Source organism: Rhinopithecus bieti, unplaced genomic scaffold (genome assembly GCF_001698545.2).
Source record: "Rhinopithecus bieti isolate Rb0 unplaced genomic scaffold, ASM169854v2 scaffold_986, whole genome shotgun sequence".
NCBI lineage: Eukaryota > Metazoa > Chordata > Mammalia > Primates > Cercopithecidae > Rhinopithecus > Rhinopithecus bieti.
In genome coordinates this window covers 138,475-157,793 of record NW_016803218.1, presented here as the reverse complement: position 1 = coordinate 157,793, position 19,319 = coordinate 138,475, and the positions used below count along the sequence as shown (strand labels likewise).

Genomic DNA, 19,319 nt, shown 5'->3' with positions numbered 1-19,319 from the left:
AGCAAACTTGAACAGTAAGAGTGAGGTAACCTGAGGATAAAAATCATGCACTGAGGATAGCAGAGAAGAAAGATAGGAACCTGGACACCACCTACTTCTAGACTTCTTTTATGTAAGAAAAAAACTCCTATTTAGTTTAAACCACTGTTATCTTTGGTTTTTCTGTTATATGTAACAGAACCCAATCTTAAATGATAAAGTATAGAGCAAAATAAAAAAGAATGAAAAATGACCTGAAATGGTAGCAAAAACGATTCAGGTGAAGAATTTCTAGCAGTTGAGGTTGCCAAAAGTAGAAAAAAGTTACCAGGAAACACAGGGAAATACTATGGCCTTTTCAGAATTATTAATATCAAAGAAATATTTATTGAAAGAAAGAATGATAAGCACCCATAAAAGAATATCTACGTTTATGAGAGCAATCTAATTTAAAAGCAAGAGGCAGAGTTTTCTCACTTAAATAGCTCCTAATAGTTTCACTAAATTATGGCATAAAGCCACTTAATTAAATCACTAAAGGAGAACAAAAAAAAAAAAATAGAAGAGACGTGTGAATGTGAGAGCAGAGAGCAGACAGTGAGTTTGTTTTCTTCCTGGTTCTGGTAGACTTCAATCCTTTAATATCTGTGTCCCCAAAAAAGTGTTTTCATTTAAAAGTATCTTCCTTTATTTCAAATATGCTTTTAAAATATTTATTGAGCAGAGAAAAGGAAGGGAGCTAAAAGATGAAATAGATGTTGAGTTAACAGCTTTCTTCCGAGCTCTGGTGGACTTCAGACTTTAAATGTCTGTTGGAAAAAAAAAAAGTTATTTTAAAAGCATCTTCCTTTATTCTGAATGTTCTTTCATATACAAATATACTTGTTTTAAAAAATATGCTTAGCTAATCATAGATTACAATTTTTAAAAACATGTTCTCTGGTAAGATTAATATAATTAGAAAAGAATTACAAATAATGTTGAAATAAACCATTTTACCATAAATATGGTTATCAAATTATACAAATGATACAGCACTGAAAATTTGCTGCTACATAAAACTTTTGGAGGCATTTTCATTTTTCTGTAATCTAAATTGCTCTAATACTAGAAAAAACACACAAAAAATAACATACCATCTTAATGACTTGAAATTATATTTGTAATAAATGTGGACTTCAATTGATACAATAATTTATTTTCCTAAATAAATAATCAAACAGAATTACATACGTGGCTCAAACTTCAATTCTCCAGCTGGCCCTGATGGAGGAATTCCTTGTTGTAATTTTTTTTGTTCCATCTGCTGTATGACCTGGTGAATGGAAAATGAAAGTTAAAAGTATAACTTGATTTTCTATCATATGTGTGACCTTTGACAAAGCACAACAAAGTAACTGAAAATTGTTTTCTAAAACAAAGATATTCAAACGATAAGATTTAGATTTGACCAGGTGCAGTGGCTCACGCCTATAGTCCCAACAATTTCAGAGGCCGAGATGGGAGGATCACTTGAGGCCAGGAGTTCGAGACCAGCCTCGGCAACATAGTGAGACCTGGTCTCTACAACATATATTAACATTAGCCAGGAACACTGGCATACACCTGTAGTCCTAGCTAGTGGGGAGGCTGACGTGGGAGGATCACTTAAGCCCAGGAGTTTGAGGCTGCAGTGAGCTATGATCACAGCGCTGTACTCCAGCCTGGGAGACAGGCTGTCTCAAAATAAAATAAAGTAATATAAAATAAAATTTAGATTAATATTCCACAAAATAGTTTTAAAGTATTAAAGTTTAAAATACTATAGCAATAGCAGTGTACTATAGTACAATGAAATATGTTACAAAAACACAGGCTTTTAACAAAGAACCTAAAATCTTTTTTAATGCCATAATCTTTTGACAAAATGCCACCTGATGATATTCCAGCTTCTGGGCCTCCAGTTGATCATGCTGACGTTGTAGCTCTTCTTTTTGTTTCTGAAGCTCATCTGCCTTCTTCTTAAGTTCATTTTCTTGTAAAGCAATAATATTTTCATATTCTTTTAGTTCTTCCTCTGTGAAGAACTGTTGCTGATCTAATGTCTAAAAGAAAAAAAATGAGGAAAGAATAATCTCAAAACTACAACAATAAAGTCTGATTTAGCTTTAAAATTCTATGGTTAGCAAAGTATAAAAGAGTATCTATAGGATTATGCCTTTGGGGTAAGAAGGAAGGGGAAATAAGTAATATATATTTATGTACTCATTTGAACAAAAGGAAAAACAGGAAGAGAAACTCAGAGATTCTCTTCTGGGATTGACGACTAAAGGCAAAGAGTGAGAACTGGGTAAAAGAGACAAAGAGAACGTGGGAAGAGAAATAAAATTTATCATTCCCCCCCAATCCTCACTGAAACACCAAATTTTAACAGCTGTCTGCACACAGAAAACCACAAGAAACAAACATCAGGTGAGCACTCACAGGACCTGATTTCAACTTCATATCACCTACAAAGACATTGAGAAGGGCCAAAGAGACAGTCTTGAATCACCTATGCCACCTCTCCCCCACCCCCTCGCAGCAGACCTGCAGCACAGAGAGTCTGTGCCCTCTGGGAAGGGAGCATAGCAACTGGGGGACTTTACATTGAACTTTGTGCTACCCTGTCACAGCAGAGAATAAAGGTGTTCTGGGCTCCACCAGTGTCCATGCATAGGAGCATTTGAACCAGCCCTAGCCAGAGGAGAATCGCCCATGCCAGCAATGGGTACTGAATTTCCTGGCAAGCCTCACCATGTGGGCTGAAGTGCTCTGGGGCCCTAGGTAAACTTGAAAGGGAGTCTAGGAAAGAAGGACTATAATTCCTAGGCAACTCCTAGTGCTAGGCTGGGCTGAGAGACAGTGAACTAGGGTAGCAGGTGACCAGGGGAGATACCAGCTGGTGAGGCTAAGGGTATGCTTGTGCTACCCCTCCCCCAACCTCAGGCAGTACAGCTTGCGGCTATGAAAGTGATTCCTTTCTTGAGGAAAGGAGAGGAAAAAGTAAAGAGGGCTTTGTTTTACATCTTGGATACCAGCTAAGCCATGGTAGGATAGGGCACCAGGCAGAACTGTGAGGTCCTGATTCCAGGCCCTAACTCCAAGGTGACATTTCTAGACATACCCTGGCCCAAAAGGAAAACTGCTGCCTTAAGGGAGCAGTCCCGGCAGGCTTCATCACTTGCTGAGTAAAGAGCCCTTGGGCCCTGAATAACCAGCGGCAAGACCCAGGGAGTATGCTCTGTGTCTTGGACTCTGAGACATGCTGGCTTTGGGGTGACCCAGCACATTCCCAGCTGTAGTGGCTATGGTGAGAGACCCCTGTTTGAGGAAAGCAGAGGGAAAGTAAAGGTGATTTTTGTCTTGCACCCTAGGTACCAGCTTGGCCACAATGGGGTAGAGCAACAAGCAGACTTTTGGGGTCCCCAAGTCCAGGCCTTGGCTCTTGGACAGCATTTCTGGACTCGCCTTGGGCCAGAGGGAAGCCCACTTCCCTGAAGGGTAAAGGCCTGGCAGCATTTACTGCAAGGTGACAGAAAAGCCCTCGGGCTTTCAGTAAATATCAGCAGTGGCTGGCAGAACCCCGTGTGGACCAGAGGTGGTGGTGGTAATGGCCACAGGGAGAGCGTCCTCTGCCTGTAGAAAGAGTAGTGAAGAGCAGGAAGGCTTTTGTACTGTGGTTTGAGTGCCAGCTTAGCCACAGTAAAATAGAACATCAGGTAAATTGCCAGGGTTTTTTACTCCATTTCCTGGCTTCCAGACAGCATCTCCGGACACACTCAGGATCTGGGGGAACTTGCCACCATGAAGGAAAGGGCCTTGGTCAAGGCCCAGTGCTATGTTGGCTTCAGGCCTGACCCAGCACAGTTCCATGGTGATGCCCATAAGGGTACTTGCATCACCACACCTCCAGTTCCAGGTGGCTCAGCACACAGAGAGAGACCATTTGTTTGGAAGACAGTAAGGGAAAAGAACAAGAGTCTCTGCCTGGTAATCTAGAGAATTCTTCCGGATCTTATCCAAGACCACCAAGGTGGTACTTTTAAGAGTCTGCAAAAATCACAGAATTACTGGACTTTGGGCCCAAGTCCCGTGGAATACCTGGAAAGCTTTCCGAAGAAGGATATGCACAAACAAGCCCAGAATATGAAGATTACAATAACTATCTAACTCTTCAATGCTCCGACACCAACAAACATCTACACACATCACCACCACCCAGGAAAACATGACCTAACCAAATGAATTAAATAAGGTACCAGGTTCCAATCCTGGAGAACCAGAGATATATGACCTTTCAGATACAGAATTCAAAATAGCTGTATTGAGGAAACTCAAAGAAATTCAAGATAACACAGAGAAGGAATTCAGAATTCTATCAGATAAATTCAACAAAGAGATCAAAATAATTAGAAAGAATCAAGCAGAAATTCTAGAGCTAAAAAATGGAATGGACATGCTGATGAATGCAACAGAGTCTCTTAATAGCAGAACTGATCAAGCAGAAGAAAGAATTACTGAGCTTGAAGACAGGCTATTTGAAAATACAGAGGATGCAAAGGAAAGAGAATGAAAAACAATGAAAGCATGCTTACAAGATCTAGAAAATAGCCTCAAAAGGGCAAATATGGGAGTTTTATTGGCCTTAAAGAGGAGACAGAGAGAGAGATAAGGGTAGGCAGTTTATTCAAAGGAATACTATCAGAAATATTTCAACATTCAAGTGCAAAAAGGTTATAGAACACCAAGCAGATTTAACTCACGTCAGACTACCTCAAGGCATTTAATAATCAAACTACCAAAGGTCAAGTACAAAGAAAGGATCCTGGCCAGGCGTAGTGGCTCGCACCTGTAATCTTAGCATTTTGGGAGGCAGAGGTGGGCAGATCACTTGAGACCAGGATTTCAAGACCAGTCTGGCCAACATGGAAAAACCTCATCTCACCTAAAAATATAAAAATTAGCCAGATGTGGCACACAGCTGTAATTCCAGCTGCTCGGGAGCCTAAACCACAAGAATCACTTGAACCTGAGAGGCAGAAGTTGCAGTGAGCCAAGATCACACCACTGCATTCCAGCCGGGGTAAGAGAACAAGACTGTGTCTCAGGTGCCAGATTTTTCAGTGGAAACCTTACAGGCCAAGAGAGACTGGTATGAAATATTTGCAGCACTGACAGGAAAAAAATTTTTTTTACCCTAGAATAGTATATTCACTGAAAATATCCTTTAAGCATGAAGGAGAAATAAAGACCTTCTCAGATAAACAAAAACTGAGGGACTGCATCAACACCAGACCTGTCCTATAAGAAATGTGAAAGGTAGTTCTTCAATCTGAAAGAAAATGACGTTAATGAGAACAAAAAAATCATCTGAAGGTACAAAACTCACTGGTGACAGTAAGCACACAGAAAAACACAGAATAATATCACACTGTAATTGCTGTATATAAACTTCTCTTGACGTAAGTAGAAAGGCCAAACAAGGAACCAATCAAAAATAACTAAAAATAAATAAAATAATAACTACAACTTTTCAAGACAGGCAATAAAATAAGATATAAAAAGTACGATCAGGAGCAGTGGCTCAGGCCTGTAATCCCAGCACTTTGGGAGGCCGAGGCAGGCAGATCACTTGAGGTTGGGAGTTCGAGACCAGCCTGACCAACATGGAGAAACCCCATCTCTATTAAAAATACAAAAAATTAGCCGGGCGTGGTGGCACATGCCTGTAATCCCAGCTACTCGGGAGGCTGAGGCAGGAGAATCGCTTGAACCCAGGAGGCAGAGGTTGTGGTGGGCTGAGATTGAGCCATTACACTCCAGTCTGGGTAACTAGAGCAAAACTCCGTCTCAACAACAACAACAACAAAAACAAAGTAACAATGAGGCCAGGCGCAGTGGCTCATGCCTGTAATCCCAGCACTTTGGGAGGCTGAGGTGGGCAGATCACCTGAGGCTGGGAGTTTGAGACCAGCCTGACCAACATGGAGAAATCCTGTCTCTACTATAAATACAAAATTAGCTGGGCATGGTGGTGCATGCCTGTAATCTCAGCTACTTGGGAGGCTGAGGCATGAGAATCGCTTGAACCTAGGGGGCGGAGGTTGTGATGAGCTGAGGTCTTGCCATTGCACTCCAGCCTGGGCAACAAGAGCGAAACTCTGTCTCAAAAAAAAAAAAAAAAAGTAACAAAAGTTAAAAAGCAGGGAGATGAAGTGGAAGTGTAAAGTATTTATTTTCTTTTTGTATGGTTGTTTATGCAATCAGTGTTGTCATCAATTTAAAATAATGGGTTATAAAATATTATTTGCAGGCCTCATGGTAATCTCAAATCTAAAAACATACAATTGATACACATAAAAAAAAGCAAGAAATTAGAGCATGCCACCAGAGAAAATCAGCTTCACGGAAAGGAAGACAGGAAGGAAGAAAAAGAAGACAGCAAAACAACCAGAAAAATAACGAAATGGCAGGAGTAAGTCCCTACTTATCAGTAATAATAACTTCTAAAGTAAATCAACTAAACTTTTCAATCAAGACACAGAGTGTCTGAATAGATGAAAAAACAAGACCCAATGATCTGTTGCCTAAAAGAAACACACTTCACCTATAAAGACATACAGACTGAAAATAAAGAGATGGAAACAGATATTCCCTGCCAATGGAAACCAAAAAACAGCAGGAGTAGCAGGAGCAGTACTTACATCAGACTAAACAGAGGTCAAGACAAAAACTAAGAAGAGACAAAGAAAATGATAAATGGGTCCATTGAGCAAGAAGATACAATGATTATAAACAGATATGCACCCAACACTAGAACATCCAGATACATTAAGCAAATATTATTAGACCTAAAGACAAAGACAGGCCTCAATGCAATAACAGCTGAAGATTTCAACACCCCACTTTCAGCATCAGACAGAACTCCCAGACAGAAAATCAACAAAGTGACATTGGACATAATCTACACTATAGATCAAATGGATCTAATAGATATTTAACAAACATTTCATCCAACAGCTATAGCGTACACATTTTTCTCCTTAGCACATGGATCGTTCTCAAAGATAGACAATATGGGCCAGGCACGGTCGCTCACACCTGTAATCCTAGCACTTTGGAAGGCCGAAGTGGGTGGATCATTTGAAGTCAGGAGTTCAAGACCAGCCTGACCAATATGGTAAACTCCATCTCTATTAAAAAGATACAAAAATTAGCCGAACGTTGTGACACACATCTTTAATCCCACCTACTCAGGCGGCTGAGACAAGAGAATCGCTTGAACCCAGGAGGTGGAGGTTGCAGTGAGCCAAGATCGCCCCACTGCACTCTGGCCTGGGCAACAGACTGAGGCTCTGTCTCAAAAATAAATAAATAAATAGACAAATAGACAATATGCTAGGTCACAAAACAAGTCTTAAAACATTCTGCTGAGCATGGTGGCTCATGCCAGTAATCCCAGCACTTTGGGAAGCCAAGGTGGGCAGATCACTTGAGGTTGGGAGTTCACAACTAGCCTGGCCAACATGGTGAAACCCCATTCCTACTAAAAATACAAAAATTAGCTGGGTGTGGTGGCATGTGCCTGTAATTCCAGCTACTTGGGAGGCTGACGCACAAGAATTGCTTGAACCTGGAAGGTGAAGGTTGCAGTGAGCTGACATAGTGCCACTGCACTCCAGCCTGGGCAACAGAACAAGACTTTGTCTCAAAAAAAAAAAAAAAAAAAAAAAAAATTCATAAAATAGAAATAATATTAAGCATCTTCTCTGACCACAATGGAATAAAACTACAAATCGATAATAAGAGGAATTTTGGAAACTATACAAACACATGGAAATGAAACAGTATGCTCCCGAATAACCAGTAGGTCAATGAAAAAATTAAGAAGGAAATTGAAACATTTCTTGAAACAACTGATAATGGAAACAACATACCAAATGCAGTACTAAGAGGGAAATTTATAGTTATAACTGTCTGTATCAAAAAAAGAAAAATCTCAAATAAATAACCTAATAGTGCATCTTAACTAGAAAAGCAAGAGCAAACTAAATCCAAAATTAGTAGAAGAAATGAAAAAATAAAGATCAGAGCAGAAATAAATGAATATGAAATGAAGAAAACAATATAAAAGATCAATGAAACAAAAAGTTGGTTTTCTGAAGTTAAACAAAATTGACAAACCCTTAGCCATACTAAGAGACAAAGAGAGAAAACCCAAATAAATGAAACCAGAGATGAAAAAGGAGACATTACAACTGGTACTGCAGAAATTCAATGGATCATTAATGGCTACTATGAGCAACTATATGCCAATAAATTGGAAAATCTACAAGAAATGGACAAATTCCTAGACACATACAAACTACCAAGATTGAACTCGGAAGAAATCCAAAACCTGAACAGACCAATAACAAGTAATGAGATCAAGGCCATAATAAAAAGTTTCCCAGCAAAAAAATGCCCAGGACCCAATGGCTTCACTACTGAATTCTACCAAACCTTTAAAGAAAAACCAATGCAAATCCTACTCAAACTATTCCAAAAACTAAAGGAGGAAGGAATACTTCCAAACTCATTTGACAAGGCTCGTACTACCCTGATACCAAAACCAGACAAAGTCACATCAAAAAAAGAAAAGTACAAGCCAATAGCTCTGGTGGATATTAATGCAAAAATACTCAACAAAATAATAGCAAACTGAGTTCAACAATACATTAAAAAGATCATACATCATGGCCAACTGGGATTTATCCCTGTGATGCAAGGATGGGTCAACATACACAAATCAATATGATATATCATATCAACAGAATGAAGAACAAAAAATCATATGATCATTTCAATTGATGCTGAAAAAGTATTTGAAAAAATTCAACATCCCTTCATGATAAAAACCCTCAAAAAATGGGTATAGAACAAACATACCTTGATATAATAAAAGGCATATACGACAGACCCACAGCTAATATCATACTGAATGGGAAAAACTGAAAGTCTTTCCTCTTAGATCTGGAACACAACAAGGATGTCCACCATCACCACTGTTATTCAATGTAGTACTGGAAGTCCTAGCTAGATCAATCAGATAAGAAAAAGATATAAAGGGCATCCAAACTGGAATGGAAGAAGTCAAACTATCCTTGTTTGCAGATGATATGATCTTGTATTTGGGAAAAACCTAAAGACTCCACATACAAAAAAACTATTAGAACTGATAAATTTAGTAAATTTGCAGGATACAAAATCAACATACGAAAATCAGCAGCATTTCTATATGCCAACAATAAAGCAATCTGAAAAAAGAAATTTAAAAATTAATCCCATTTACAATAGCCACAAATAAAATTAAATACATAGGAATTAACCAAAGAAGTTAAAATCTCTATAATGAAAACTATAAAACACAGATGAAAGAAACGGAAGAGGATATCAAAAACTGGAAAGATATTCCATGTTCAAAGATTGAAATAAACTATGTTGTGAAAATCTCCATACTACCCAAAGCAATCTACAAATTCAATGCAGTTCATATCAAAATATCCAACAACATTTTTCACAGAAATAGATAAAACAATCCTAAAATTTATGTGAAACTACAAAAGACCTAGACTAACCAAAGCAAAAAGAACAAAACTGAAGGAATCACATCATCTGACTTCAAATTATCCTACAGAACTATAGTCACCAAAACACAATCGTACTGGCATAAAAACAGACATACAGGCCCAATGGAACAGAATAGAGAACCCAGAAACAAACCCACACACCTACTGTAAACTCGTTTTTGAAAAGGGTGCCAAGAACATACATTGGAGAAAATACAATCTCTTCAATAAATGGTGCTGGAAAACTGAACATCCATACGCAGAAGAATGAAATTTGATACCTATATGTTGCCTTATACAAAAATCAAATCCAAATGGATTAAAGACTTAACTCTAAGACCTCAAACTATCAAACTACTACAAGAAAACATTGAGGAAACTCTCCAGAACATTGACCTGGACAAAACATTCTTGAGTAATACCCATAAGCAGAGACAACCAAAGCAAAAATAGACAAATTAGATCACATCAAGTAAAAAAGCTTCTGCAGAGCAAAGCAAAAAATCAACAAAGTGAAGGGATAACCCACAGAATGAGGGAAAATATTTGCAAACTATGCATCTGATAAGGGATTAATAACTAGAATATATAAGGGGTTCAAACAACTCTATAGGAAATTATCTAATAATCTGACAAAAATGGGCAAAAGATTTGAGTAGACATATCTCAAAAGAAGACATTAAATGGCAAACAGGCATATGAAAAAGTGCTCAACATCACTGACCATCAGAGAAACACAAATCAAAACTACAATGAGATACCATCTCACCCCAGTTAAAATGGCTTTTATCCAAAAGACAGGCAATAACAAATGTTGGCAAGGATGTGGAAAAAAGGGAACCCTTGTACACTGTTGGTAGGAATGTAAATTAATACAACCACTATGGAGAACAGTGTGGAAGTTCCTCAAAAAATTAAAAATAGAGTTAACATATGACCCAGCAATCTTAATGCAATCTTAACCCAAAATAAAGAAAATTGGTATATCAAAGAGATATCTGTGTTTCCATGTTTGTTGCAGTACTGTTCACAATGGCTTAGATTTGGAAGCAAGCCAAGCATCCATCAACAGATAAATGGATGAAGAAAACGTGGTGCTTATATACAATGGAGTATTATTTCAGCCATAAAAAAATAATGAGATTGTCATTTGCAACACCATGGATGGAACTGGAGGTCATTACATTAAGTGAAATAAGCCAGGCACAGAAAGACAAAGATCACATGTTCCTACTTATCTGTGGGATCTAAAAATCAAAATAATTGAACTCGTGGAGATAGAGAATAGAAGGATGGTTACCAGAGGCTGGGAAAGGTGTGGAGTTGGGGAGTGGTGGGGACAGTTAATGGGTACCAAAAACAAATAGAATGAATAAAACCCAGTGTTTCATAGTACAACAGGGGGGCTACAGTCAATAATAATTTATTGGACATTTGAAAATAACTAAAAGAGTATAATTGGATTGCTTGTAACACAAAGGATAAATGCTTGAGGGGATGGATACCCAATTTTCCATTATGTAATTATTACACATCGCATGCCTCTACCAAAATATCTAAGTAACCCGTAAATATATACACATACTATGTATGCACACACAATAAATTTTAATTATTAAAAATAAAGAAAAAACTTGTCTGAATACACCTTTTCTGTATAGATTCAATTTTTGGAAACGTTTTAATGTTTCACATACTCAAGATAAGAAAATTAAAATCAACAAGACAGGAAAATCCTAAAACTTGAATAGAAAAACAGAAGTAAATAAATAGTACTTTTATTTTAAATGAATAAAATAACCCACGGAACAGAGAGGAAAAAAATGAACTAACCCAAGTAATTTTGATCATAGTATTTGTACAATATGCCTTCAAGTTAAAATAACAACGACAAAATCTTTTTTTTTTTTTGAGACAGTCTTGCTCTGTCATCCAGGCTGGAGTGCTGGGGTGCAATCTCGGCTCACTGCAACCTCCATCTCCCAGGTTCAAGTGATTCTCCTGCCTCGGCCTTCTGAGCAGCTGGGATTACAGGAATGCGCCACCACTCCCCTGCTAATTTTGTATTTTTAATAGAGACAGGGTTTCATCATGTTGGCCAGGTGTCAAAATCCTTATATCAGGTGATCCGCCCACCTTGGCCTCGCAAAGTGCTGAGATGTTACAGACATGAGCTACTGCACTGGCCCCAACAACAACAAAATCTAAACAAAATTTAAAGTCTTATTTAACAGAGGCATGGATTAGTATTTTGAAACTTCTTGTACATTCTAGGATTGAGTGAATAAATGAAATATTTTGAAGGAAAAGGGAGTTAGGTTTTGCATGAAATATGGCAAAAGATAGAATGCTAAGTTGAAATCAAAGTTGTTGCACATATGTTCATTGCAGCACTCTTTACAGCAGCAAAGACATAGAATCAACCTAAATGCCCAACCTAAATTAGTAGATAAAGAAATGTGGTACATATACACCATGGAATACTATGCAGCCATAAAAAAGAACGAGATCACATCCCCTGTAGGAACATGGATGAACCTGGAGGCCGGTATCTTTAGCAAACTAATGCAGAAACAGAAAACCAAATACTGCATGTTCTCACTTATAAGTGGGAGCTAAATGATGATAAACACATGGACACATAGAGAGGAACAACACACACTGGGGCCTATGGGAAGATGGAGGGCAGGAGGAGGAGGAGGATCAGGAAAAATAACTAATGGGTATGAGGGCTTAATACCTGGGTAATAAAATAATCTGTAAAACAAAACCCCATATAAAAAAAGTTTATATATATAAACTATATAATAAACCTGCACACGTACTCCTGAACTTTAAAAAATTAAAATGAAAAAAAAGAAGTCAGAGGTGTTGGATTGCAATTGGAGATATCAGTGTAAATTCATGAGTTTTAATATATATTGATAGATATGTAGAAATGAATATTATATAGGTGTGTATATGTGTGTATCTGTGCATGTATGTGTGTACATATACACATCTATATTACATACATACTCTTTTAATTCCCCAGCTCTGTCATCTGACAAGACCTTGTAAGCAATGACACTGCAGTAGCAAGGAGCACATCCAGGGCCCAGATCTTGGTCTGTAGTATCGATCTCCACTAAAAGGAACCAGGGCTCCTCAGAAAAATGGGTTATTCTGGGTTGGGTCAGGGAAAGGATAAGTCTTGAACATCCTGATATACTACAACTAAGAAAGTCCCCAAAGAATGATTTGGACATGTCAGAAGGACACAAAAGCCAGTCTGAAGAAACTCTCACTGGCCAAGTCTGGGACAATTTGAGTATGGAAACAATGATGGTAAAGATTAGAGCTTATTCAATAAAAGAAACCACAAGTCTACACCAATATAAATAGGTCAAGGGGAAGGAATAGCTTTTCATTACAGTAGAAAGCCAACTAACAAATGTAGAAGGGATGATCAGGTTAGAAAATCTCCATTTGTCTACCATCACAGTAATAATTCTAGCTAGAATCATCAATGGACATCATAATACATTCACATATTCTCAAAGTATTTTTTTTAATTTTTTTATTTTTAGAGACTGGGTCTCACTACATTGCCCAGACTGGTCTCAAACTCCTGGGCTCAAGCTGTCCTCCTGCCTCCTAAGTAGCTGGGCCTACAGGTAGGCACCACCATGCTCAGCTCTGATATGTTTAAAGAGTGCACATATTTTTAATGGTGGATTTATAAATTGGTGTTAAGTCTTTTGAAAAGCAATTTTGCAGAAGAATTCGCCCTTCTCTATCCCTCTACTTATATCAGTGTAGACTCGTGTCTTCTTGTTTTATTCAATAAGTTTTAATCCTTATCATCATTATTTCCATGTTCAAATTGTCCCAGATTTGGCCAGTGGGAGTTTCTTCAAACTGGCTTTTGTGTCTTTGTGACATGTCTGTATCATTCTTTAGCGACTTCCTTGCTTTCAGTATATCAGGATGTTCAAGCCTTAAAACAGCCTTAAAATATTCCCTGGGTCCTGGTAATGCTACACTGAGAATCTACCCTATAAAACAACCCTAATCACATAAAAAGTTTTATACAAACATGTATTTGTAGCAGCATTTTCTTTTTAAAATAGCATTAAAAAATGTAATAATCTAAATGTCTAACCCTGAAAAAATGTTTATATACCTCCATAGCTTTTAAAACAAGGTTTACAAATATTACATGAAAATACTGTTGGAATGAATTTTTTTTTTTTTTTTTTTTTTTTTAAAGCTGACCTTCTGTCTGGGCACAGTAACTCCTACATCTGTAACCTCATACTTTGGGAGGCCAGCGGCAGATTTGCTTGGACTCAGGAGTTCAAGAACCAGCCCCTGGGGCAACATGGCAAGATCCTGCCCCTCTAATTAAAAATAAAAAAAATAAATAAAAAAAAAAAGATCCAGGCATGGTGGTGCATGCCTGTGGTCTCAGCTACTCAGGAGGCTGAGGTGGGAGGATCACTTGAGCCGGGGTGGGTTGAAGAGGGTGGGGGCAGAGGTTGCAGTGAGCTGAGATCACACCACTGTACTCCAGCCTGGGTGACAGAGCGAGACCCTGTCTTTACTTTTCCTAAAATTATTTTAAAAAAAAATTTTTAAAAAAAGGCTGACTTCTTTCCAGGCACAGTGGTTCACACATTTTGGGGAGGCTGAGGCAGGAGGATTCCTTGAGCTCAGGAGTTCGGGACCAGCCTGTGCAATATAGTGAGACCCAGTCTGTATTTATAAAATAGAAAAACAAAAACTGACTTCTGATTCTCTCACTATGGTGGGCTAGACAAGGTACTTTTTAAAATACGAAAGGTAAAATAATAACTTTACGTCAAAAAATCTGGTAGACACCACCTTAACAAAATGATCAAAGCTACCATTACCAGTTATGGGGATCCTCAACATGTGCTTTCTAATAGGATACACTGAGCATCTCTTCTGTGGTAATCAAGGGACACTGTACAACATAGTAGTCTGTCCTCTTGAAAAACTGTTTCAGATTGAAGGAGACTAGAAAGACATTACAACTGAATTCAATGTATCATCTTGGATTTTCTTTTGTTATAAAGGATATTGTTGGGAAAATTGACAAAATCTCACTAAGCCTAGAGATCGGAGAAGAGTACCATGTGTGTAGTATTGATAATTTTGCTGTAATTATATAAGGTAAATCCTTGTTTGCAAGAAATAAACACTCAAGTATTTTAGGTTAAAGTGGCATGATGTGTAATTTACTCTCGAGCAATTCAAAACTATGTATGTACATATATACATATGTTTATATATACATATACATATGTACATACATTACAACATAATTATATGTTATACATACACACACACAGAGATTAAAAATAGAGAGGAGGGAAAAAGAGAGAAAGATAAAGCAAACATAGTTAAATCTGGTTGAAATGTATTCAGGGATTTCCTGTCTATTCCTGCAACTCTTGTAAATCTGAAATTATGTCAAAATGTTAAGTATGTAATTATCTATTGATCTTCTAGTCTACACCAGACACACTAAAGGGAATGTATATACAAATAATTTTAGCATTCTTCTTCTTCACGAAAGTCAAGAAACATTTCAAACGTTAGTCAAAAAAACAAAACAAAAAGAAGCTGACTTTTCTGATGTCAAACTAAAAGGGCCAACTGTCCCAATTTGCCCAAAAATGTCTGGTTTTAGCAATGAAAAGTTCCACATCCTTGGAAATTCCTTAGTCCTGGGTAAACGAGAATAGCTGTTCACCCTTTCTCAAACAATTTTCTGGACAATTAAAATTTTAATTTAAATAGTAATCTTTTCAGTTTTATGTAGAAAAGACTATGTTCTTTCTTCCATCCATTTTGGTTGGTGCCTCTCAACTATTCTTTTCAAGTTGTCTATGCATTCATTTAAACACAGTTGACTGTGTTACAAGTTGATATACTTTTCTGGAGCAATCTGCCAAGATATACTGAGAAATTTTAAAAATTGTTCATAAATCTTAAGAATAGTTCTATTCCTGGGAGTTAATCCCAGGGAAATCATTATAGATTGCCCAAAAATGTGCAGAGAAATGGATAGTCATCATAGTGTCATTACAGTAAAATACTGGAATTTACCCAAAATGTCTAAATGTGGAGAAATGGATATATAAATTATGCTACAGCGATATAACTGCATGTTAGGTAGCCATTTTAAAATCATGTTTTGAAGAATGATATTAAAAGTTTGCAAAATATTGTTAAATTTTTAAAAAATATTTCATCAACATACAAAGTCATTGTTTCAGCATGAAGCCATTTTAAAAAATACATAAATATTACCAGCCTGGTGCAGTGACTCACGCCTGTAATCCCAGCACTTTGGGAGGCCGAGGCGGGTGAATCATGAGGTCAGTTCAAGATCAGCCTGGCCAAGATGGTGAAACCCCGTCTCTACCAAAAATACGAAAATTAGCCAGGCGTGGTGGCAGGCACCTGTAATCCCAGTTACTTGGGAGGCTGAGGCAAAGAACTGTTTGAACCCGGGAGGCAGAGGTTGCAGTGAGCCGAGGTAGTGCCACTGCACTCCAGCCTAGATGACAGAGCAAGACTCTGTCTCAAAAAAATAAATAAATAAATATGAATATATGTATATGTGTGAATTTAAAATGAGACAATACCTTATTTACATACTGTATGCTATATGTGAATATACTATATATACAAACTGCATACTATTCCAAATTAACATAATACAATGCATAACTTGAGAATCTACCTCTGAGCAGTAAAATTATAGGTGAATTCTAATTTATTCTTTCAATGTGTCTATATTTCTAATTTTCAATAACGAATCCTATTTTATACTTTGAAAAAAAGTATAATTTTTAAAAGACTTCTAATTTTATGCAGTGTGATTATCAATAAGAAATAAATTGCTACAAGCTTTCCAAGAAATCAAGTTCATTATTTTATAGTGACATTTATATAAAAAACCCAAGATAGCAAGACTATACAAGCAAACATAATGGGGAATAAAAGTTAAAAGTACAATAGACTGATGTAGAAGTTGTTGAACCATACATCTCATATAGAGTAGGTTCTATTACCTCCCAGCTATCTGGCTCCAAGAATTCTTTTTTTTCTGTGGCTTTCAAAAACTCCTCCAGAGTCACCAATCTGTCTTTGTTAGTATCAACCTGATTAAAAGAAAATGTATACATAATACAAAGTAAATATTTCTCATATTATTTAGACACTATCAACTGTCTTGTAATAGATGCCACTACACAAACATACAGAAATTAGGACTCACCTAACATCCACAGAAACTGGAGGAAAAAAAATAACAGAGCACTCAACATTATACTAGAATTACAAAATAAATATCTTTCTCTTCTATATAATTCAAATTGGAAAATATGAGATATCTATATACCTAATGCCCCCAAAACCACTAAGTTTCAGTCAGCTGATCTGAGTGGTTAAGTGACTGGTATCATCTTCCTACTTTACCATAAGATGTACAATCCCTCTTGAAGCCAAAGTTCTTCAGTAAGAAAAAGAACCATTCCAGAAAGAGGACGGTTTTAGCCAAGAGTAAAGGAGGTTAAACTAAAATGTTCCCAACACTTTTTCTTAAAAAAACACAATTACCTAAATCAAAACTAAAGCTGACAACCTCTCCAAATCCTCTTGCATAGCTGTTACAGCCTGTGGCAAATTTCGTTACAAAGGTGTACTGTATAATGGTCAAAGAAATTCACTTGATAGTTGGGATGTCAGCAGTCAACAGACATCCCAATTTAGCATTTACAGCTCAAAAATTCAGAAGAAAGTTAGTGAAGCAAAATAGTGGGATTCAGTTACCCTGCATATGATGCCTATATCAGAGTTTTTGGCTTAGAGGGAGGAAAGGCAGAGCAAGAACTGCAGAGAAAGGCAAATATTTAAATGAGGGTAGCCATTAGATGGACCATGGACATCTGAGCACAGACTCAGTGGAAGTAAGACCTTGTGATGATTTAAAAACGAGTATTCCAGAAAAAAGAAATATTAAGTCCAAATGCTCTAAAATGGGAACAAGCTTGATGAGAGGTAAACATCAGAAGGCCAGTGTGGCCAGAGGAGAGAGAGTCACAGAGAGCAAGGCAAGGATGAAGTCACGAATCTTTTGGAAATAGGAGGGATTTGGGATCATATTACAAGGGAAATTGCAAGCCATTGAAGTATTTCTATGCATTGAAGTATTTCTATGCAAGAGAGCATGTGACCTGATTTATGCTTTTAAGAGCTTACTCTACCTACTTATGAAGAAGTGTCTGCAGTGGGGTAAGAAACAGAAGCAGAGATGCCAGTTAGGAGACTTGCTTGGACTTGATTGGTATTAAATAGTAGTGGAAGTGGGGGGAAGTGGTCAAATTCTGGATCTGTTTGAAAGATAGATCAAATAGAACTTATAGAGGAAATGCAGGATATGAGGAAAGAAGTTAAGGATGACTTAGCCTGAGCAACTAGATGAATTATGATTAATTTGTTGAAATGAAAAAGGCTGAAGAAGGAACAGATCTGGGTTTGAAGAAGATGTGAGTTAAACACAAGGAGAACTGTCAAGCAGATACAACCCTGGAACTCAGAGAAAGGAGACAGCTGAAGATAAAAATACTGAACTCACCAGCATACACGCAAATATAGAGCATATATAGAGACACGGGACTCCACACTACCACCTAAGGAGAGAATGAAGCTAGAAAGAACACAGCCAAGGGATGGGCCCAGGGCAATGCAACATGCAGAACTTGGAAACACGAAGAAAAGCCAGCAAAGAAGAGAGAGTGGGGTATGAAGAAATTGAGGAGGTGTAGTTTCCCAAAAGTAAGTGAAGAAACCATTTCAAGAAAGAGGGAGGCATCAACTGTATCAAATGTTGCCAAGGGGTCATGTAAGATGAGGCCACTGGACTTGACAAGATAGAGGTCATCCAATGGGAGGATTTTTAAATGGAATGATTGAGGCTACAGCACAGATTAAGACGAAAAGGAAAGGTGAAGAATTAACAGGAAGAGGAAGAATAGACAACTCTTTGAAGAGAAACAGAGAAATGAGGCAGTAACCAGAGGTTGTTTTTTGTTTTTGTTTTTCAGTACTGAAAAAAGGGTTTGGTTTGGTGTGGTGTGGTGTGGTGTGGTGTGGTTTGGTTTGGTTTTGAGATGAAGTCTTGCTGTGTCACCCAGGCTAGAGTACAGTGGTGTAATCTTGGCTCACCACAAACTCTGCCTGCTGGGTCCAAGCAATTCTCATGCTTCAGCCTCCCAAGTAGCTGGGATTATAGGTATACAGCACCACACCCGGCTAATCTTTGTATTTTTAGTAGACACAGGGTTTCACCATGTTTGCCAGGCTGGTCTCGAGCTTCTGACCTCAAGTGATCCACTTGCCATGGCCTCCCAAAGTGTTGCGATTACAGGCGTGAGCTATCATGCCCAGCCCCCAAAAAAAGGTTTTATACCTGATATGCAGTAACATCTTTATCTTTTAGAATATTTTAAAGTAGTTACAAATTATTTTATTCATACTAAAGGCATCTAGTATAATAATCTGGATCAAAAATGCAAACTTCAGCCTGGACAACATAGCAAGACCTTGTGTCTCCAAAAATTAAAAAGTTAGCTGGCAGCCCGGGCAACATGGCAAAAGACATACCGTCTCTTAAAAAAAAAAAAAAAAAAAAAA

At 37.6% G+C, this 19,319-nt stretch overlaps 1 protein-coding gene across 8 annotated transcripts in view; it reads right to left on the bottom strand.

Annotated features, from left to right (window-relative positions):
* Positions 1-652: 652 nt before the first annotated feature.
* The window catches only part of NUCB2 (nucleobindin 2), a 69,847-nt gene continuing 51,180 nt past the window's right edge, over positions 653-19,319 (bottom strand). For 7 of the 8 annotated variants that reach the window (XM_017869887.1, XM_017869865.1, XM_017869861.1 and 4 more), the window contains 4 exons: positions 16,697-16,786; positions 1,893-2,063; positions 1,213-1,294; positions 653-788 (listed from right to left, as the gene is read on the bottom strand). In XM_017869887.1, the coding sequence (XP_017725376.1) occupies positions 781-788; positions 1,213-1,294; positions 1,893-2,063; positions 16,697-16,786 (351 nt within the window). In that variant the 3' untranslated portion in view covers positions 653-780. The remainder of the gene's footprint in view (positions 789-1,212; positions 1,295-1,892; positions 2,064-16,696; positions 16,787-19,319) is intronic. The other variant, XM_017869895.1, reaches the window with a different exon arrangement.